Below are 23,882 nucleotides of genomic sequence, written 5' to 3' on the forward strand. Positions count from 1 at the left end.
GTGTAACATAGAAGAATTAAGTGTGCCAGTTCAGTTTAGTCACTCTGCTGAACCACTTTTGAAATTAAAGAGAGCTGTTGAAACATTGCTAAGCTTGATTGACTAAAAGCTGTGAAAATTCTGCTGCTGCTCAACTGGAAAGAATAAAGATAATATTGTCAGACCATTATAAACTGTGATTTTAATTAAGAAGCTCAAAAACTAGAGTCCGGTTTAGCCTTAAGTACCATGACATTTGTACTGAAAGTCATCTTCAACGCTACAGTGATTTTACACAAAATATGGTGAAATTGAATAATGTGTCCTTTGACCTGGGAGATAAGGCTACAAGTTAAAGATCAAAGGCAACATAAAATGTGTTTTGTCCTATTTCACTTTTAAGTTAGGCTTCTTGTTTAAGAAGTATGTGTAATCTATTTGATCCATACAAATATTAAATTAATGATCATGCAAAATTATTGCAAATAATCTATTTATTCTAGTAAACCATGTCCAGCCTTGTAAACTGTTCCTGTACTTGCAAAAAAAAAATTGTTTGCATAAAATTTGTTGTACACATGCATATGCACAATTAAGAGGAAAGAGATAAACTATGTGACAAGTTATGGCATTTACTCATGCATAGAACTGCACCAGGAGATGCTTGTTAGCTTTCTACTTAACATGGCAGTCTAGGGTGTCTGCTTTTTGTGGATACTCAAGTTAGTCCACTGTCTGAAACAACAGGCTGGGTGACTATGCAAGAGAGGGTTTACTTACCACTACACACCCCAGCCTCTCCTTTCCAATGGGATGGGCTTCTCGCTTGAGCAGAAGTGCTCAGTTCATAAACAAGTGCCCCAGCCTGCCATTACAAATGACTGAGACATCTACCTGCTCTCCAAACAAGTCTCCTCAGTGGTAATAAAGAAGCTACCGTTAAATTTATATTCATGCCAGCGTTAGGGCTGAGTTTCATTTCATATCCAGAATTTGGCCTTTGCCACATGGTAAGTTCAATACATATCACAGCTTCTCACATAGTGAAGTGATTGCTTGGTTTCTCTGCTACTTAGGCAGATTGCTTTTTAACTCACAGTGAAGTAGGGGAATGATATTAACCTCATCATCAGTTGAAAATAATTTGGAAAACAATCAGACAACTGCTTGGTCACGCAGCAAGCTGAAATGTGTATTAAACCTGCTGCATAGTTTTAGCCAGTCTCGTGAGAACTGAGGCTTCACAATAACGTTAAAAGAGAAAAAGTAGTTTCAGAACGGAAGCCTTTATATTTTAGAATCATAGAATAGAATCATAGAGTTGGAATAGACCACAAGGGCCATCGAGTCCAACCCCCTGCCAAGCAGGAAACACCATCAGAGCACTCCTGCTCTTTTGCAAGTACCAAGATGGTTGGCATAAATTTTAACATCCACATTAAATGAGCATAAGTTATTTTGCAGCCAATTCAATGTAAACCCTTTGAAAATAGTAAAGTAGGAGCACACATAGCAGGACATAGCATAACTGGGTGCAGCATTTGCAGTTATACTTACTATGACATGAAATCACTGGGCAAGGCATACCCGCTTATTTTAGAGTACAGGAACTTCCAAGCAGAAGAACAAGAGATAAGCAGGGATAGTTGAGAGCCAATGCAATAATAGAACAATAAATGCAAGGAAATAGTTCTGAGGTCATTTTGACCAGAAGAGTGTTTGAATAATTAACCCAGTGACATTAGAAAGACCCATACTTAGAAGTCATACTTGACCTTCTCAGGAACTAAAATTTATGAACTAGAATCTGTTCAGTGGCTTATGTTATGATAAATTAGCATATAATATTGGTCTTGACAACTGAATCCACACATATATTCACTGTTAGTCTCTTAAACTTCTATCTTTAGTTGTATGCCCCCACAAAGGAGTATGTCATTGAAATGGAATATAATCTGTTACTTACTAATTTTGGGAAAAAATGTGTCACCCTTCAATAAAACAATATAATAACACTATATATATGCTGCCCTGTGCTGCTTTGGAAGGAAGGGCAAAATATAAATGTAATAAGAATAAAGCAGTACAAAACCAAAACAGCAGAAGCAGCAGTTTAAAAAAAAAACTTACACAATTCAACAGATTGGATAAAACCATAGTTTATATTGGGTTACTTGATATGCTAAAATGCCCTGGCAAGTACAACTTATGGCAACTAAATGTAATGTGTTTCTAATGTTGTACACTGCCTTGAGATCTTTTGAAAAGGGTGGTATATGTAGCAGGGAGAGAAATAGACAAGAGTCGCAGATGATGATTGCAGAGTTCTGGCAACTTGTGTGGTAAAAGGGGGCCCTAATCCAGCTGTTATAGCTAGAATTGCGCTTTGACAGTTTGGTTACCTAACCTCAGGGGGCCATCAGTCTTGTCTGTTTACACCAGGGGTGGGGGCCCTTTTTCTGCCAAGGACTGCATTCCCTAGGGGTGATTTTTTTGGGTCGCTTACTAGCTGTGGTTGAAGCTGGAGTTTGCAGTGGGAAGGGTTGGAGCCAGCAGTTGGTAGGACTGAAGCCAAAAGTAGGTGGAGCATCCCACTTTCCTCTTTGTGCCATCCCTTTTCTCTGTCCCCGCTTTTCTTCCTTTATCATTTCCATATTACATCTGCCATCTTACTCTAGCAGAGCACAAAGCATGCTTCAGTAGAACATTCCTGCTAGGCTTTGTCATTGCTCTGTTTGAGTGTTACCCAATCCTCTCAGGAAGCTGCACACTGCAGCAGGGGAAGAATGAGAGTGGTGAGCAAGCTACTTTTGGGATAAACTTGCCTGTCATTGCTGATCTTGGTGTTAAAGAACTTGGCTAAACTTCCAAGGAATGCCTTTAGAAGGGGTAGCAAACTCACATATTGTGACCCCATCCTGCCCCACTAGAGTTTCTTTATGGCAAGAGTGGAGAACATTTTTGGTCCATAGTGAAAAGCTTTATCATTTATTAATGCCACTGCACTCGGTGCCTGCATTTCTGTTTTAAAAAACAGCCAGGAGATGGGCGATGTGTGGATCTCCCTGTATCACACATAGTTTGATCTTTGTTATAGGGGAGCAAGAGAAGTGCCTGCATGCAATTGTTTGGAGTTGTGGAAATAAAAATAATAACAAAACACATAATAATAATAAATTAATATCTACAGAAAGCTAAAAACAGATGAAAGCACATCTTGACACATTTTGCCTGGGCTTCAAGACTGAAATCGCTGGTTCTGACCAGGAAAGCCTCTGCTGATTCTCTGTATCACTTGTTGACTTATCCATACCATTAGCAATGATATTCCTGACAGTGGGAATGGGGTGGAAATAGGGGAGGCAGAGTTCTACAGTGACTTCTGTCCTGCCTTACAGGGATCTTTAATAACTGTGCTGGAGGATTATTGCCCTTCCACATGGGATGTCAGCACAATGTCTATGTATGCTTATTTTGAAGTAAGCTCCACTGTGTTTAATGGGGCTTACCTTCCAATAAATGTGTTTATCATTCCTGCATCATCTAATTTATAAAGTTAAGACATCATTCAATGTGAAAAGTTTGTCTTTAACTATTTTCTTTTCTTTAACGCAGGAGCAGAAGTTGCAATTACACGTGTTAGCAAAGGAGGACCACCAGAAGAGTCTGAACGAAGTTGAAAAATGCCACACAGTTATCACATGTCAGCTGAGAAATATAAAAGATGCACATGCGAGATTAGAGCAGAATGGTAAATAAATACAGTGGTGCCTCGCAAGACGAAAAGAATCCATTCTGTGAGTCTCTTCGTCTAGCGGTTTTTTCGTCTTGAGAAGCAAGCCCATTAGCGGATTAGCGCTATTAGCGGTTTAGCGGCTATTAGCGGCTATTAAAGGCTTAAGAGATTAGCGGATTAGCTGCTAAAAGGCTATTAGCAGCTTAGAAAAAGGGGGTGGGGAGCGGAAAAAAACCCCCAGGAATCGCAAGACATTTTCGTCTTGCGAAGCAAGCCCATAGCAAATTCGTCCTGCGAAGCACCTCCAAAACGGAATACCCTTTCGTCTAGCGGGTTTTCTGTCTTGTGAGGCATTCGTCTTGCGGGGCACCACTGTATGTGATGAACCTAAGACATGATCCAGCCCTTATGTGTGAAGGCTGAGAAATACAGCAAAACCCATGGGAGCAGGGGAGAATGACAGCTTACCCCTTCTTGGTGGTCTTCCACAAATATTTGGGGATGAGAAGGAAGTGACTAGATGGACAGAAATGTAGTGGCACACCCACAGCCAGCAACTGGATACAAATGCAAGATCGAGGGAGGCAGGGAGCAGGACATTTAATCATTTCATATTTGCTCCTCCCCAAGTCCTGAGATGTTTCATATTAAGACATTATTGTTGTTGTTGTCTATTTACAGCAAAAACCAAAACATAATGTCACTACCAATACAAAAAATTACAAATTCAAGAAAAAATTAACCAACCATCCTTGACTAACATCTATGTTGTTCACAAATTGTACCTTATAGTGCATGCTGTTGTACATCTTCCTTATATAGATAGTGTTAGGTGGTTCAGTTGGTGGCCACACCAACTCTAGCTTGATGACAGGGTGACAGATGGACCCAGACAAGCTGTTTAACAGAGGTAGGGAGGTGCTTCACAAACTGCTCTGTTAAGTGCCACCCACACCCCCCCCAGCTTCATCAAGGTTTAACAAGGTAGGGGGCAATACTTCAGAAAGCCGCTTTCTATAGCACCTCCCCACTTTAAAACAGGGTGGGAGTTGTGGTTAGCTATAAGGGGAGAGAGGAGGGCTTGGGTTGACTGAGAGGGTTGGTCAGATGTAGCAGAAGGAGGAGTTGGCCTGGTGTAGGGGGAAAGGAGTGTCGGAGAGATTTGTAAAGGGTTCGCCCTAACCAGGGTGATTACTACTTAACCAATCAGACAGTTAAAGCACTCCTTCCCATCACAAGTACACAGTTACAAAACACTGTCATCATCTGTAAACCACTCAAAATCATTTTTACTCAGAATAGACCAATTAAACATTAATTTAATTTCAGAGGGTCTGCTCTGAGTAAAATATAGCTGAATACCACCCTGTGTATTACATATTCTTAAAATTCTATTCTTAAAAATCGCTTATCTTTTCAAAACAAAGATGTATATATTTTAATATATTTTCAATATTTTAAGATAATTTCAGTATATGTGCAAAGTAAATGCTTACAAAATGTTAAATATATTATGATTATATATTAAAATATTCAATATATATTAGCTGGTTCAGTTCAACAAGAAAATAATGTATTTCCTGTACTAACTTTTACTGCACAGGAAATTCATATGATAGTGCAGAACATTGGTAATCACCATGTATATTCTGAGCATGAAACTACTGTCTCTTGAAAAGTCCTATGGAAGGTCATGTATTGAACAAGAAATGTCTTCCACTTTCCAAACTACTGATATTAATCTCTTTTTGCTTAAGCACATGTAAAAACTTGCTAGATTTATTCTTTTATTCCCCTTCCTTCCCTCCCCCTCCCCTTTTTATGAAGATGACCCGCTCTGGGATCCCACAGCTAATTCCCCCCTGGTCTCCTCGCTGGCCCAAATAGGACTAATTTAGCCAGATAGCCCTGGTGATCATCTAATGTTTATTGGATGGATTTCCCCCCTAAATTGATTTTTGAATTCTGAGTTTATTGTCTTTCACAGTTTATACTGTATTTCATGCTGTTTTTTGTTGCATGAATTAAGTGTTTTAAATTTGTTGTTAGCTGCCCTGAGCCCAGTTTTCTGAACTGGGAAGAGCGGGGTATAAATAAATTATTATTATTATTATTATTATTATTATTATTATTATAGGTTTTATTTCAGCATGCATCAATTTTATGCTGCATAAATATTTTACAAATATATGGCAAGTGGGTGTCAAAACCTGATTTCTAAAAAAAACCCCTCCACCTATCTCCAATTTAAGAAGTGAAATATATGAACTCTATAGGACAAAAGTGGAATATAAAAGACACATGGAAATAATATATGAAACTGAGTAATCACACATACAGCTGATTACTCCTATTTTCCAGAGGGATTGTCAACATCTGCCTCTGGACATAATTTCTACACAAGAAAGCAAACACATACAGATTCTGTAGGTTATATTTATTCTGTAGAAAATTCAGACATAAAAGTATTTTAATATTCTTTATTTTTTTTATCTTATCCAAACCCATTCATAAGTTGTGGAAGCAATTCAACTCAATAAGAAATTGAGAGCAGTGAACACAAGACAAAAGTCTGAGATAGATAACCTAAAAGAGGTAGGTGTATTGTATTTTATTTAATATTATATATCTATCCCACCTCTTCTCAAAGTGGTTGGCAAAAAGCTAAAAATGAAGGAAATATGAAAAGGCAACGACTTATCCAATTAAATGTGTATGAAATATAGAAATATAAAATTACCATATATCTGCTTAATCCTGCTTAAGAGCAGCCTAAACATGAAAGTTTTACAGCACTTTCAGGAGGCATGCAGACTTAGGTTTTAACAGACCCTAGGGGAGGTGTGTTCTAAAACGGAGGAGTGGTCACCAAAAATATCTCCCTCTCTATCCTTGCTGTTTGAACTTTGTGATTATAATCAAGAACGGATGCTCAGCTCATCTTAAAAGTCGCAGTGGATTTTATGTGAGAGATTAGTCTCACAGGTCTGTTAGGCCTGAGCCAGCAAGAGATTTGGAAGTCAAAGCCAGCAAGTAGAATTGTGCCTTGAAAGTAATGGGAAGGTTCTGCAATAGTTTTATAGGCCCTTGGCAACATACTCATGAGAGTAGGTGGGCTACACCAACTACCGGTAGTATTTGTAAACAGACAGTGTAATGTATTAAGGGTGAATTCCCTGTTCAGGGAAGTTTTTAATATGTGACATTTTAGTGTATTTTTCATCTTTGTTGGAAGCCGCCCAGAGTGGTTGGGGAAACCCAGCCAGATGGACGGGGTACAAATAAATTATTATTATTATTATTATTATTATTATTATTATTATTATTATTTATTATTATTTATTATTATGAATTGACAGTGAATTATTGCATGGGCTTTTCCATGGATCCCATTAGCACCCAGTTTTTATGTATACTTACATACTTGTTCAGATTGTGGGCAGTTCAGGCTGTAGTCATAAGTCTTCAGAAACCAATGAACCCATACGCAAGTTGATACCTGGAGCTGGTGTGGTGAAAAATTTGTAAAGAAACGGCCCTCTTCCCATCTCTCATGGGGATGCGGCAGTATTTCTGCAGTGTCATTCCTTATCCCACTTCAAACTGCTAGGTACATTATATTCCTCTACTACAGTTATGCAACAAAATAGCCCAGACAACAGCTTGAGCAACACCCAACTTTATGCAAACAGACGTCTCCTTTCTTTCCTCTCCCATGCATCCACCTGTGCTTCCTGAATCTGCTCCAGAGGGTCCCAGGGTTCTGCCAACTGATTCTGCTCTGATGGCGGATGGGCACTGTTGGAACTCTCTGTGAACAGATTGCCCTCTGCCAGAACCATAGCAGCTGAGCAACCTCTCTAAGCTCTTTAGAACCCTTCCCCATCACCAACAGGCAAATAGATGCCAATACAAAAAAGAAACAGAATTTCCACAATAATTTGAGTGTTTATTTTCCATACTGATAGGTTTTTGGGGAGGGGAGGAGCGAGAATGAGATCAGTATTTATGACAATGGTTTAGCATTTTTTGCATTTTAATAGGGTGTACATCTTCTCATTGGCACACGGTGCCTTTTAAAATCCTTTCAAAAATTAGCTGCATTTTATTAATTTTATTAAATTGGTAGCTTGGGTATTTGCGTAGCTTGGCATTCATGAAATTCAGCAGCTCAGATAATAACCATTTCTACTTTCCACTGTTATATGATTTTGTCCAGAACAGTTAAACTATTGGATTGTGATAAGGGGAAATTCCACTTTTATGAAGAAAAGTTAAACAGACCAAACTTAGTTGCTGCTAGATAAAACTATTGCCATTCTGAATGCTTGGTTCAGTGCTGTGGCATCATGAAGAATTCTTGATATTATCTACAAACAGCATTCATAACCTTTGCTATTTGTCTGAGTAAACGTCAGAGCACTCAAGGAGAGAGAGATACTGAACAGGCTACCCCATACAAAAGAGGGAGGGGTGGGGGAAAGATGCAATATTTATGACTCCAGAGACTATACATTGTAATTTAATAAGATCAAAGCCTGTACTGTTTATTTGCTGTACTAGTTGCTTTAAACAAGCTAGGAAGGGCAGCAAACAGAATTGTGAAATAAATATAGTTGCAAAATATTAACATTTTAAAGGTAAAGACAGGTCAAATATATTAAACTAATGTATTCTTAACTCTTCTGGGATGAAGCAGTGAGAGTACTTAGAATAATTAGTGATCTTTGTTTCTCCTTCTGTCAGTTGTTTAGAGTAGCAGCTCTTGTGGACCTTCTGGTATCATTACAACATACAGTATCAGCCACAAACTAATGCAATGTTCATTTATTTCTAGTTATAGAAAGGGCAACAGTGAAGCATTAAAAACACCTATTTTTGTGAAAGCAGTGTAAATCTAAAATGTAAAAAACGTATGGGTAACCACACAAGGGACCTGTAACTGTGAAACATCATTTCAAAGATAAGCTGTCACTGTCAATTTTATTTATATTTAATGCCATTAATATTCATGTCTCTGTATTTTGCTTAGAAGGGCATTAGTTGGAGGCGGAAAGATGTTTTGTCTTGTTTGGCATTGCAAAAAGAATCTTGGTTGAACTATTTATGGTTGTTTCCTCATTAAGGAGCTAAAGAAAGTTACAGCAGACTTGATAAGGTCCAATGTCACTTGTCAGCACAGAGTGGGAGATGAAAATCTCAATCTTACAACAAAGGAATGGGAGTTGAAAGAGCTACAGCAAAAATATTCAATGGTATTTGATAATTATTTTTTGCCAGTTAAAGATTTCATGTAATTTATAAAAAATAGATCTATACTGATATTTTAATAGGTGTTTTCAGTGTGGTAGCACTGTTTAAAATTCTATAGTACTAGGCAACTATAGTAAATATGCAGTGCAGAGCACTGTTAAGTAGTTTAATTTAATAGTTCCTATATATAGTATAGTGTATAGTATATGGTGATGCTGGGTGTTAAAATCCTTTTATATTTTTCTGGGTAAAATCTGTTATAATACTGTTGAATGGTAAACATGGCTATATAATATTGTTAGGGTACAATCCAATTGCACTTTGCATCCTCCCATTACCTCCTACACTCACTGCTCTGTATACAGGAGTTTCCTGTTATCTGACCCCTCTTTTCTGCACTCTCTCTCTCTCATGGGGTGCTGTGCTTGCAGCACAAACCATAAGGGGCCAATGACATGGTTTATTTCATTTATAGGAGAGAGAATTTAATATAAGACTCACTGAAGAAAATGCACAACTTAAGGAAGAAAAGCAGGTAATTTATATATTAAGCATATATTATATATCAATGACATTTATTAAGACCGTGTGCAATTAAAATTACAGCTTTGTATAGTAAACTGTAGTTTTCTGAGATATGTATACTTTTAGGCCTTTTTTATTTGCTGTGTTAATGATGTGGTTGAACAGTTCCTTTTGTACCATAGCCCCAGCCAGTATGAAGCTGCAAGATGTTAAGTAACTGATGGCAGTCATTAAGCCATGGCAGTCATTAAGCCATGTTGTCAAAGGATGAATCCATATAAAGTTACAATAAGAGTGCTTAGAGTCCTATGGCCTGGGGGAAAATGTACGACCATTGTTGATAAGGCCTTCCCTGGTTACTCAGATAGACAGTTGAATCAGGACTGCCCCACACATGAGACAGAGTGAGGCGACCACTTCAGGGGGCAGGATCCACAGGGACAGCAGATCCTGTCTCCAAAGAATGCATTGCCTGCTGCTGCTGTGAAACAGCTGCAGCACACTCCTTGGATCTGCCATGTTGGAAGCTCCCCCTTGCCACCTTTATAGCGACCTCTAGGTGAATAGGAGGCACAGCTGGTCTCCTCCCATTCTCCCCTTGTTCCTGATGTGGACATTCACTCACTCATTCTTCCCTGGTGGTTGCGGTGGTGCCATTTTGTGGCTTGCCTCAGGTACCAAAATGTCTTCGGCTGGCTCTGAGTTGAATCCAAACATTTCTATTCAGAAGTAAGCCCCATTAAGTTCAGCGAGACATACTCTCAGGTAAGTGTATGCAAGATTGCAGCCTTATAGTCAAAGGATGCTCCTTGACTTCATCATCACAACTGAAACTTTAGATTCTAGCAGTGGGTTGGGAGCACTTTACTACCAAAATTTCAACTCCCAGCTCCCAAAGACATATGCATGAGATTGTAGCCTTGAATTGTGGATGTTGTGCTTTACCTAATCTGCTAATGCATTTTAAGAAAACTAAGAAAATATTTTATTGCTGTAGAAATGGTAAACAAACACTCCACAAATACTTTATAATAGTACGCCTACTCAAAGACAAGCTAAATTAATATTTATTTATTTATTTATTTGGACGAGGTATTCAATCTGTAAAACATTTGTGTGAGTTTTACTACTGGCATTATAGATGTTTGATTTCAGTGTATTTTGAATTGAGAATCTCAATTATATAACTACTTTAAATCATATAAAATGAGTTTGGTGGTCTAATACTTGTTTTCACAATGCATGATACAAATTTGCATGACTTAGAGCATCTCTAGTATTGAAACCTGAAGACCCAAGAAACATATTAATTTGATGTGAAATAATACATCCTGAATTGGTAATGCTGTTTAGGTTTACCAATAGAACTTTACTGACGTGACTGTTAAATTATGAACCTGTAATTAGTTATCTTTATATAATTTTTTCTCCTCCCCCCAATATTGTGCATGTTGCTTGGAAGCTCAGAATGGTCTAGCTGAATTTCAGCTGCAGCAGTTTGAGACTTCAAGTTGTATGAGATTAACCACTACTTCATACCCCTCTGACCTTCAAGCCAATATGCCATTATATTCTCCCAGTCTTTTACCTTTGACATTCAGGATAAGGAGGCCTCTGGTTATGATTGAACCATCTTCCTACACAAGTATAACAATAGCAACATTTAAATAAAGAAGTTACAAATATATATGCATATCCTGTTGTGCTCAGCTTTACAGAATAATCCTGTCATTTAAAAGAGAATGCATTTCTTTTATTAAAAAGGAAATGATTGCGTCTCTACAACATATGCAGCAACTGCTCTGCAGACAAACTGAAGCTAATGCCAGAATGTCATTGAATGAACTAGAAGAAGCATGTCAGGTCAGATATTTCTTGATTAGAAACTTGATGGCAATCTGCTAAATAATTTTATAAAAATTGTTGTTGTTGTTACCCACCCCCTTCACCCTAAGATCCCAGGACAGGTTACATTTTATAATAAAACATTAAAAACAAATTACAAGATTTAAAATACTTTAGAAAGTATTTTAAACTTGTTAAAAAGATTTGTCATATGCTCTTTAGAACTTAAGACTGTCACCCTATCAGGCTGAACCCTGATGGCTTTCCATAGAGCTGGATGAGGCAACATGATGAAGTGTGGTGTAGTGGTTGAGAGCGGTAGTCTTGTAATCTGGGGAACCGGGTTCGTGTCTCCGCTCCTCCACATGCAGCTGCTGGGTGACCTTGGGCCAGTCACACTTCCTTGAAGTCTCTCAGCCCCACTCACCTCACAGAGTGTTTGTTGTGGGGGAGGAAGGGAAAGGAGAATGTTAGCCGCTTTGAGACACTCCTTAAAGGGAGTGAAAGGCGGGATATCAAATCCAAACTCTTCTTCTTCTTCTTATAGTAAATTTCAATTTTAGTAATTTAGGATATGCACTATTCTTCCATGCATATTTCTCCAAAGCACAGTGTTGCGATCATGAAGGGGGTCCTTTCCCCACTGCTATTGACCAGGTGTGCTTATACTCTGCTGAATGCAATGGAATCTGCCTGGCTATTTCTGACAAAATGGGGGCCTCACATATTTCATATACTAGATCTCCTAGTGTGCAACATACTATAACCAGGCTTTTTGTTGAGTCAGCATGTATGCCAGGGGTCTGAAAATGAGTATGTTGCTATTTAGACAGCACCTATTTAGACAAGGTTACCACGTCAGCAGTTTATAAACTTATGAATGGGAGAAAGCAGAAGATAAAGGCAGTTCTCACAGTACTAGAATGCAGGGTCAAATCAGTGAGTTAAAAGGCAGCTAGTTAAGTGCAGCAGAATGAGGGCCTTTTTCAACAAAAGACATAGGAGGATTGCATCTAGTGTAAATGCTGCATGAATGGAAAGAGCTTCCATTCATGGGAGGAAAGTTGCACTCATGGAAGGATCCCATCCATATGTATAAATCTCTTCTGTTCCTGGAGGTTATTACAGTGGATGCAACCTCTAGTTAAGAGGTGTGATGATGGCCATGGCTGCTATATTGGCTTTAAAAAACCCCAATTAGGCAAATTAATGGAGGATAGGTCTACAAACAACTGTTAGACAGTTGAAAGGAATGAAATCTCCATGTTTGGAGGCAACATACGTCTGTTTACCAGATGCTTGAGACAAACAGGGATGGCCATCCATTATGCTCTGCTAGTATGCTTCCAGAAGCCTTTGCCTGACCATAGCAGAGAAAGAATGATGGCTCTTTAGTCTAATACAGCAGCAAACTCATGCCTCCCACTCATTGCATCAGTTCCCTTTCTGAGGCCAGAGGACATCCACATGTGAGTATAATACTTTAATGAAGCATACACGTTAAATGCAATGTATGTAGGCTTGGATAGCATAGTTTATATGTTTTAGATAAAATCTAGTAATTGACCATGTGATCTGGGCCTGTGTATTTATGTCCTGTTGAAAATATATAGCTGTGCAAGGACGCCTTGCAGCCATGTCGGTGGAAGAGCCGTATTGTGTTTGCAGGGACGGAAGGAGTACAGGCGGTGACCATTCTAGGTGTGTCCAATTGATGCATCATTGCTGACACGTAGAACTTTTTGGACCCGTAAAAGAGTGGAATGGGTTTATGCATGCGGGCCCAGGAACGGAAATTGCTTCAAACGGGGCCAAAGAGTTTTAGAATCCTGTGTAACGAACCTTGACCTCTGGTTCCATTGATTTTTAAAATGATTTTACATTTCACTTTTTTATAAAATCTGTGAAATATATATTTTTTAAAAAATATTTCAAGCAGTAAATGGAACCATATAGAGGGATAATTGCATGGAAAGGATACGTCAGGTCTGTTTTCTCCCTCAAGCATTCTATATGTTTTGATTTATTTAAAAAGAAAGCAACAACAGCAAAATTCAAAACTGTCTGTGCAGTATCCCGACCACAATTCGCAAAGGCATCTATCAATCTAGATGGACTCCACCGGCCATGCTGGCTGGAGCTGTTGAGTCCAGCACCATCTGGAGGGCCACACATTACCCACATTCTAGGTAAATCTTACACTTTTTTCTTTCATTCTCCAAATAATCACCGTAGTGTGCATAGCCAACAGTGTTTCAGAAAAGTTCAGAAGTACTGTCTGTAGAAAAAGGCAACGCAGCAAATAATTAATTTTGAAAGAGAGCTTTTATGGACTCTTCCCAACCCCAGAAATGGTTTTAAAGAATCACAGAAACTGTGCATAGTCACCATTTATCTAAATGCACTAACACTGTTTACATTGGCAAATTTGGTCACATAATCTTATATTAGGTAGTGGATACACTGGGTTGTATCCCTTTTATTCATTTTTCAAAAATGTGAAGAGGGCAAAATTGTATAGTACCTGAGAGATGTATGAGAATTTTACTACTGATTTATGCAAGATTACTTTAATTTATCAATGTGACAGCAAAGCTGACAATGAGTTAATCCAGAAATGTTAAGACAAGTATGGCAGTTTAAAATCCTTCTTAGTGTACTGCCTTGCACACTGCTGGTGCTACGTAAATGTGAAGTAGCAGTAGGAATAGCATACCAGCATTCTTTTAACGCAGATTTAATTTCATTGAACCAACTTAAAAATGAAATAGGAAAATCAAACAAGAAAAACTACAGACTGGAATTTTTGCAATGGCGTTTCACAGTCCTTAAGTTAATCTGAACTCTATATTATATGGAATGTTAATAAAATTCAGGTTTGATTATTGTAATAAAAATATGTTCTAGGATGTGCTGTAGTGTTTATCTTCGCAAACAAAGGTTTAGAATGCGCTACATTTCATATTTCTTAGCTCTGCACTTTATATTACTTTTTCAGCACATTAAAACTTATGCAGTGAAACTGAATAATGGCAAGTATTTTTATACCCTTTTATAGCCATTTCTTTTTCATAACCTCCCCCTGTTTCCTGTTAGCTAAACTATAAGCACCTTTCTGTTAATTTATGAAAATTATTGTTGTGATAGCACATTATCACTGATCTGTATGGCACTTTCAGCATGTTAGAAGAAAAGGTCCAAGCAACATAAAACACATCAAAATTCATTAATGTGGTATTGATTATTTTTTGGATAATTAATTTTATTGCAGACCCTTGAAAGAGATAATGAGCTGCAAAGGGAGAAGGCAAAAGAAAATGAAGAAAAGTTCTTTAATCTTCAGAATGAATATGAGAAAACACAAGCAACTTGGGAAAATGAAGTAAGGTTCCCCCCCCCCCCATTTAAATACCACTGAATTAACAAGGTTATCAGGAAGTAAGAAAAACATTTAAAATAATTCCAAAAGTTCAAGAAGCTATTATTAAACTAAAACAAGAACAGGCATATTTTAGTAATCCATCTAGTTCATACATTGGAGGCATTAGAATAATTGTTTGAGAGCTTTTAGGTATCTCAGTACGAGATACGTTTTCCTCAACTATGACAGGACCTCAGTGAATTGAAAGATTTATCCATAGTTACTTCTTGTATACTTTTAAATTTCTAATCCAGGGGAACAAATCCAAGTATCAAAACTGATTTCTATACATTTCTACTATAAATAAAAAATACTGCCTTGAGTGGAGGATGCCAATATTGGTGAGGTTGTTACTGAAGTTTTCAGCCTTGCTGTCCTTTTCAATATGGCCTGGCCTCTTGATTCTAGACATATCCATGTAGCCCAGGAAAATGTACAAAATGTAAAAGGAAGGCCATCAGTGAAGGACCTTCTCTTTCTTAAACTCAGGGGTTCTATTTTAAGAATTTTAGCTCATTTTTTTCTTAGCAGTGTTTCTTTGTGTGTGGAAGCATTGTGCTGGAGTACTTGCTCCCCCCAGTCTCACCTTTACTACAGATTCTGGAGCCCCTGAAGTTCAGAGCTGAGTGTAAATACAGTATAGACAAATATACTGTAAGGGACGGTAATCCAGAGGCCTTTACAAAGGATAGCCACCCTGACGGTTGGTTCCATTTCCAACCATTGAATGGTCATCTTGCTCCTTCCATATTAATTGCTTGATGTTGAAAGAACTGCATTTGGAATACTGTTTACAATTGTCGTCACCTCCCCTCAAGAAGGGTATTGCACAGTTAAAGAAGGTCCAGAAAAGGGCACCTTAAAGATTCCACCTAAACATTAGGAAGAACTTCCTGACAGTAAGAGCTGTTCGACAGTGGAATTTGCTGCCAAGGATTGTGGTGGAGTCTCCTTCTTTGGAGGTCTTTAAGCAGAGGCTTGACAACCATATGTCAGGAGTGCTCAGATGGTGTTTCCTGCTTGGCAGGGGGTTGGACTCGATGGCCCTTGTGGTCTCTTCCAACTCTATGATTCTATGATTCTAAGTGATCAAGGGGAAGGGAGAAAACTCCTATGAGGAAAGATTGTAGAATTTGGGACTATTTGGTTTAGAGAAAAGGTAAGCAAGAGGCGACATGATAAAAGTTTATAAGATTACGCATGGCATGGAGAAAATTGATAGAGTAAAGTTTTTATTCCTCCCTCATAACACTAGAAATTGTGGACAGCCAATGTAGCAGAATGCTGGAAGAATCATGACAGAGAAAAGAAAATACTTCTTCAGAGAGCATAGAAAAGGAAATTGATCCCACAGGATGCAGGGATGGCACCCAACTTGGATGGCTTTAAAAGAGGATTAGAAAAATTCATGGAGGCTATGTTCTACCTCTGAATACTAGGCGCTGGGAATCATAGGTGGGCAGAGTGCTGCTGGGCTCATTTCCTGCTTGCAGGCTTCCCACAGACATCTGGTTGAGCATGGTGAGAACAGGATGGTAGACTGGATGGGCCATTGACCATTGATTCAACAGGCTTATCTTATGTTCTTTTATGGAGGGGCGCCAACAGTTGCTGAAGAGGGGAGCAAATTTCATAGAGGTGTAAATGTCTGTGAAATACAGTGGTACTTTGGGTTACAGATGCTTCAGGTTACAGACGCTTCAGGTTACAGTCTCCTAACCCAGAAATAGTACCTCGGGTTAAGAACTTTGCTTCAGGATGAGAACAGAAATTGCGCAGCAGCATCGGGAGGCCCCATTAGCTAAAGTGGTACCTCAGGTTAAGAACAGTTTCAGGTTAAGAACAGACCTCCAGAACAAATTAAGTTCCAAACCCAAGGTACCACTGTACCCATTTTCCCATTTCAGCTCAATAGTAATAGAAACGTGCTTTTTTTTAATTGTAGGTTGCCGAGACAGGTTATGAAAATCAAATGCATACAAGCCAAACAGGAAACAAATATACAGAAAAATCAAAAGAAGTTACTAATAATCTTGAACAAAGAGACATTGGATTAAAAACTACTCGGTCTTTGAATTTGGATGAAATAAAAGCAAAACAAAGCAATACTGATATAAACACAGGGGAAGAGGAATCAATTTGTGTTGAAGGTACATGTGTGTGTGTGTGTGTGTGTGTGTGTGTAATTACCGTATAAAAAAAAACAGTCCAGAAGATGTTGATCTAAACTAAGTGTGCTAAAGAAAAACTAAAATAAAATAATTATTTTTCAGCTATGGTAACTAAAATATATAGGCTAAAATGTATTATCAGAATCCTAATACCCTCACCCTGATAGCCATGAGAGCATTAGCACCCCCACACCATCCAACAAATAATTGTGGGTGGGGAATAGGATGTCTGCGCTGCTTTACTTACTTCAACAGGACAGAACAAAGCCAGGCTGATAAAACTATGAGATGGCAAGTAAGGGCAATTAGATTATGGATTTCAAGGGTATGGAAGGAGTGAAAAGCTAGGAATGCATCTTGCAGTAAAACAAACAGGGCTGCTGGTGTTCTAGACAAAGTTCTGGGCCTTAGTGATAAATTTAAAACTGACTTCTGATTGGCATCCATCTGAGAGTTCTTAAAGAACTGAAATGTGTAATTGTTTTATCTTCTAATAAAAGATGCCACTAAAATCGCCTTCCATATATCCGATGACTAGTGACACCAACTTCTAAAAAGAGATGAAGAGGGGATCCAGGCAATTACAGGCTGGTTATTTTAACATCTGTTCCAGGACAACTGGTGGAAGGATTATTAAAGATAGAATTATCAAGAATATAGAAGAACAAATCTTGCTGAAGCTGAACAAGAATAGCTTTTGCAAGGATCACTCACTAATACGATCATAGAATTGTAGAGTTGGAAGGGACCCTGAGAATCATCTAGTCCAACTCACTGCAGTGCAGGAATATGCAGCTGACCTATACAGGGATCAAACCTGTAACCTTGGTGTTTTCAGCACCACACTCTAACCAACTGAGCTATCTTTTAGATTTCTTTCAGAGTGAAAACAAGCAGTCTTTACTTATCTTTTCAAAAAGCTTTGGTGAGTTCCCTCACCAAAGAATCCTGAATAAGCTTAGCAGTCATAGAATTAGAGGTGAGGTCCCTTTGCAGATCAGTAACTGGTTAAGGAATAGGAATTAGGAGTAAATGAGCAGTTCTCCCAATGGAGTCTTCCTGGGATCAGTATTGGGACTTTTGCTGTTTACGTTTTTCATAAATGAGAAAGAGTTACGGGTGAGCACTGAAGTAACCAAATTTGTTCATGATATCAAATAGTTCAGTGTGGTCAAAAAGGGATGGCAAGGAGCTGCAAAAGGATGTCTCAGACTGGATTAATGGGCAGTAAAATAGCAAATGTGATTCAATGTAAGTGTGAAATGATGCACATTCTGGGGGGAAAATCCAAATATTTACATATATACTAATGGGATCTGAATTTGAGGCAACTGACCAGGAATGAGACCTTGTGGCCCTAGTGGACTGACGAAGATGTCAACCCAGTGTGTGGCTGCTTTGAAAAAGGGATTGAAAATATAAGTGCCAATATCATAATGCCTTTATACGAACCTATGGTGCAGCCACACTTGGAATACGGGTTAGGTAAAGGTAAAGGTACCCCTGCCCGTACGGGCCAGTCTTGACAGACTCTAGGGTTGTGCGCCCATCTCACTCAAAGAGGCCGGGGGCCAGCGCTGTCCGAAGACACTTCCAGGTCACGTGGCCAGCATGACATCGCTGCTCTGGCGAGCCAGAGCCGCACACGGAAACGCCGTTTACCTTCCCGCTGGTAAGCGGTCCCTATTTATCTACTTGCACCCGGGAGTGCTTTCGAACTGCTAGGTTGGCAGGCGCTGGGACCGAACAGCAGGAGCGCACCCCGCCGCGGGGATTCGAACCGCCGACCTTTCGATCGGCAAGCCCTAGGCGCTGAGGCTTTAACCCACAGCGCCACCCGCGTCCCGGAATACGGGTTACTTCAGCACAAAAAGGATATTGCAGAGCTGGAAAAAGTACAAAAAGGACAACCAAGATGATCAAGGAGTTGAAATAACTCTTCTAATGGGGTCTTTTTTTAATTTAGAAATTAAAGTTCTAACACTAGAACTCAGAGCCTTCCAATAAAGCTGAACGTTGGAAGATTCGGGACAGATAAAATATAGTACTTCTTCACAAAGTGCATAGTTAGGACTTGGCTCCCACAATATGTAGTGATAGCCACCAACTTGGACGGCTTTAAAAGAGGATTAGACAAACTCATGAAGGAACTAACTATGATTAAAGTGTCAATACATCCCTTATATGAACTATATTTGAAAGCATTCATCCTTCCAATTTTCATCATTAAAATCTTTTCACCCAACAGATTTAGATTGTCTTGAGAATATTATGAATGAAGACAATGCGGTTTGCCATTTCAATAAAAATCGAAAGGAGGCTTCTCCAAGCAAAGTTATCTGCACAGCTCATTTCATTACTCCAGAACTAACCTGTGGGTCAGGTGTTGCTGGGTGTGGAGGAACAGCAGCCAAAGGAAAAGAAGACAGAAAGGAATTTGATAAAATACAGACAAGGTTAGAAGTAAACTCCTCAAACGGTTGCTATTCATTGGTGGAAGAACCCAAGATGCTCTTAGAAAGCACTGCAGCTTTGGATTGTTCTATTCCAGATACTGATCATTGTACTAAACTCAATGAGCATCTAGAGAGAAATGTAAGGAATAAATTTATTTTTGAGATAAATGAAAATATTAACAACGCACCCCATGAGGGAGCTTCTTCCACAAATAAGGCACTCACTGAAGAATCCAAAGTTCAGGATATTGCTACTAGTGAGGAAATTACAAATGGCCTCTCGAAGACTGAAACTAGTTCCATCTTGTCACAAAAGGTGGAGAATAATTACACAAACCTGCACAATGTGTGCTTTGATAGATATGATGACATTTGTAAAGAAACACCAAGTCAGAGCTCCAGTTCCACAATTTTCAATGTTCTTTTATGTAAAGAGAGTAATACTAATCCTGAAGAAATACATAGTGATAATGCATGCGAAAACAACAAATGCTGTGAACAAAGTAGTACTTGCAGCACACAAGAGAAATTTCCACCTTCACCTGCTTCCTCAAATGACAATTTAGGTGTAAATACTCTGATTACCACTGATGGGAACATGAATCATCTGCCTCTAATTATGAATTTTAATTTAAATGCTGAAAACTCATCTAAATATATAAATGACATACCAAGCAGACAATCTGATAAAGATGATTCCATACTGACAGAAGTCACAGAAAAGACACCTGAAAGTACAAATGAGTCTTTGTCTCTTAACCCTGAAAATGTATGTGAATCTCAGATTGAAGATTTGAAAGTTAATAAATTTGCAGAAGATGAACAAAAGGAATTGCATACATCCAAAACTACATGTGAACAATCCTTTGTGGTTTGTGAGAAATGGGGCATACAAATAAAAGAAAGGAAAGAGCCATCAAGTAGTCCGGACACAAGGGAAATGGTTGTGAAAGGAAGCACAGAAGAATCATGCTCCTTATCCATAAAGACAAGAGAAGATTTAGTAAACAGAAGTGGATGGCCACCCTTTGACTCCGCAACTATGGATAAAAAAGCAGTAAAAACTTCAGCAGACTCAAATTTACCAAGGGTATGTGAAGGTGAAATTCAAACAGTTTCCAATTCAGCTTCCAAAAAGGTTCCGTCTTTGAAAGAAAAGCTACTTTTGCAAGAAGTTAAAAAACAAAGTTCATGGGAAGTGGAGCAGACTATGAATATGAATGCTGTCGTAAGAGAAGATACGTTAGGTAAGACATTACGTGTTTTGTTTTGTTGGGCTTACTATATTTCTATGCCACTTTTCATTTGAAATGAATCCTACAGCAGCTTACAAAAAATAGTAGTAACAACAACATCACAAATAAAGCATAAATTATGTAGAATAAGTAACAAATAATCAGTGAAAGTTACAATCTATAAAACACTGTTAACTAAACTAAAAAATAAGCTAAACATCCAAATTGAAGAAGTTGCATTATATTTTTAATATAGCATTTATAATCTATAAAACAAAATAAACTTTGACAAAATAGCCCGAAAATAAACTGAGCACTGTTATGTTCATACACATACTCTCTGCACCCCCTTAACTCAGAATCTTTCACTCTATTAAAATGCACATACACATAAAGCCCATGGCAGCAACTCTCGTCTGAAGGACTCTGGCTGGAAGTGGGGCAGCAGAGATGAAATTACCCACCTGCTGATGGCTGTCGCTCTCCCCTGACAGTTCTTCCTCTGGAAGCAGCTCCCTTATGAAGGCTCCTAGGGCTGAAGGGTAGGTCTCCAGCTGTTTTTCGACTACAGTTCCTGTCATCCCTGACCACTGGTCCTGCTAGCTTGGGATGATGGGAGTTGTAGTCCAACAGCAGCTGGAGTCCCAAGTTTGGGAAACGCTGCTTTAGAAGAGTAAAAAGGCTGAGAGTATGGGCCCCTTTACAGGCGTAGGGCTTGGTGCAATTCTACCATCCGCACCCTTATACACCTTGCTACATTTGAAGGTGTAAACATCAATTTTGATTGGCTACCGACCTTGTTTGGACATTTGGATGGCATATCAATTTGTCTATGTAAATTACAATGGATGCAGTAGTGTACATTGTATGGTTAATGCAAGCTGATCTGGTTCTCTTCTTTTCTTCTTTATAAATTTGCAATAAAAGACCCAAATCAAACAACCACCAAAAGTAAACAAACTTAGAATATATTTGGCTCTTCAACAGCCTGCTATGAAAGACGGGAAGCTGCATGTCCCAATTTTACAGATGCCAGGCCTGTTTGAAGGGATGCCCGGTCCATGTCCAGTTTAAATTAAAGAATGCTAATAAGCGAGCACAAGGGGCCTGAAACAGCCCATCAACAGTCAGCACTTGGAGTAGATTGAGCAGACACACACATCTGTCATATCTGTTCATGGGTCACTCTTATTGTGAGATGTACTATGTTTCTTTACCTGCCCCAAATCTGAGATCACACACAGCTAAAAACAAGCATAACCTAGTAACAATAACCCTTACAAGTCACACACATATACAGACACCTTGACATGCCTTCTCCTTTCTTTCTCTCTTCTCTGTGTTTGTTATTTTGAGTTATAGAGGAGGCAAGGAGAAGGAATCTAAATAAGGCTAGAGAAGTCTCCTGTAGGCTTCCAGAGCTCCATCCATGAGTTGAGCAGAAAACTTCTGTGGGTGTTTTCCCATGTGTAGTCTGAGTCCTACCCATTAATGAGTCCTATGTTAATGGGTTCTTTAAGCAAAAAGGCAGTAAACAATGCTTTTGCACAAGTAGCTTTTTGATTTCTAAAATGGTTTGATACTTTAAAAAAATAATTAAAAATTAATTATGCATAATGTGTCAAAACCTATTTTCTGTACTTTAATATAATGGTGGGTTTTTTATGGTTCAGAGATAAAATGGGGTTTAGCACTATATAATTAGTACCTAGAGAATAAGAGGCAGTTGTTACCATTTCCTGTTTGTCAATCAGCTTCTACCCACAGTAATGGAATTGCTGACACTTTGAATACCGGAAGTATCAATCCAGGCCCCAAGAGAAATCCCAGTGAAGAATGGAATGCAATAGTAAAGACTTTTTATGATCCCTCTTTTCCCACAGAACACGTAAGTCAATTAAAAATATTGCAGAGCAGACCTTGGTGAGCTAACTCCAGAGATATGTGTAGAACTGTATGCATCTGGATGCTTTAAGACCTTCTTGATCTCCAAAATAATATCAAGAGGGCAAATGTGGCAACATTTTTCACAATTAAAGTTGATGGAAAACAGCAGGAAAAAGTCACAGCATATAAATCAACTGGATCTTAGCCAGTCTGCTTGAATTGAAGACTATGTCTTAACAATAACTTACCCAGCAAAAATTCAAGCACATTATATTACTTTTGTTTACTTTTCAGCCATTGTTTCAGATACCGAGAATCTGCAAGACTGAAAGCAGTATAATGTACTTCATAACATTTGCTTTAAAACTGTATTTGTTTGGAAAACATGCATTCAATATTTTATTTTTGTAGTTTGTAGTTTCCTGTCACCCAATCTAAATCTGTTCTTAGACGTGAAAGTATACCTAACATTTTATTTAGTTCCTCAATCTCAGGGGTCAGCAAACTTTTTCAGTCCACTGTCCCTCAGACTTTGTGGGGGGCTGGACTATATTTTGAAACAAACAAACAAAAAAACCCAACTAATTCCTATGCCCCACAAATAACCCAGAGATGCATTTTAAATAAAAGGACATATTCCACTCATGTAAAAATACGCTGACCATCTGCAGGCCGGATTTAGAAGGTGATTGGGCTAGATAGAGCCCCCGGGCCTTAGTTTGTGTACCCATGCTCAATCTCTTATGTACTAACATGACTAAGCACAACATGTTCAAATCAGTACTTGACATTTAACAAAGTGGATCTTCACTTTTAGAAACTACAAAGTATTTACTATTTTAAACCCCAGACTACACTGAAAGAAAACAAAAACAAATGTACATATAGGTTGATCCTGCAAGTTAATCAGTTGTCTACGTGACCAATCCATCAACTACATCATGAAATAAAGCAAGTCATGTTAGAGCACTGTACCATCATATGTGGCACAAATCTAATAAGACCAAAAAAGGCAATTTGGCAAAAATACAGTATGCATGAGAAGTGCTCCACCCTATTAAAAACAGGCTTTGTGTAGGGCTGTCTGGGGCTTATTGAGAAGAACTCTCTTTTCCTGCCCTCCCAAGACCAATCTTTGGTTAGGGTCTCAAGCAATCAATTTGACTCATTCTTCCTTTTTTCATAAGACACCTGGAACATTCAGTACTTCAACAATAGGCTTAACTACTAGACTATTCCCAGTTCCTTTAGACTCAGCTCATCCCTGGGGCAAGTTGCAAGCCCTCCTCAAACTGAGTTTGTGGCTCTGAAATACTTCTACTTGGAACAAAATCTGAGTGGGAGAAGAACACCTGATTCCTCCCCCCACCCCCA

General features: G+C 38.6%; 1 protein-coding gene across 36 annotated transcripts in view; it reads left to right on the forward strand.

Annotated features, from left to right (window-relative positions):
* The window catches only part of CCDC73 (coiled-coil domain containing 73), a 58,663-nt gene that overhangs the window by 33,137 nt on the left and 1,644 nt on the right, over positions 1-23,882 (forward strand). For 32 of the 36 annotated variants that reach the window (XM_083444991.1, XM_083445002.1, XM_083445013.1 and 29 more), the window contains 9 exons: positions 3,595-3,730; positions 6,231-6,310; positions 8,842-8,970; positions 9,444-9,503; positions 11,258-11,356; positions 14,610-14,720; positions 16,705-16,909; positions 19,179-20,633; positions 22,376-22,509. In XM_083444991.1, the coding sequence (XP_083301117.1) occupies positions 3,595-3,730; positions 6,231-6,310; positions 8,842-8,970; positions 9,444-9,503; positions 11,258-11,356; positions 14,610-14,720; positions 16,705-16,909; positions 19,179-20,633; positions 22,376-22,509 (2,409 nt within the window). The remainder of the gene's footprint in view (positions 1-3,594; positions 3,731-6,230; positions 6,311-8,841; positions 8,971-9,443; positions 9,504-11,257; positions 11,357-14,609; positions 14,721-16,704; positions 16,910-19,178; positions 20,634-22,375; positions 22,510-23,882) is intronic. The other 4 variants (XM_083445010.1, XM_083445011.1, XM_083445012.1 and 1 more) reach the window with 3 other exon arrangements.

Source organism: Podarcis tiliguerta, assembly GCF_965153285.1.
Source record: "Podarcis tiliguerta genome assembly, chromosome: 1".
In the NCBI taxonomy this organism is placed as follows: domain Eukaryota; kingdom Metazoa; phylum Chordata; class Lepidosauria; order Squamata; family Lacertidae; genus Podarcis; species Podarcis tiliguerta.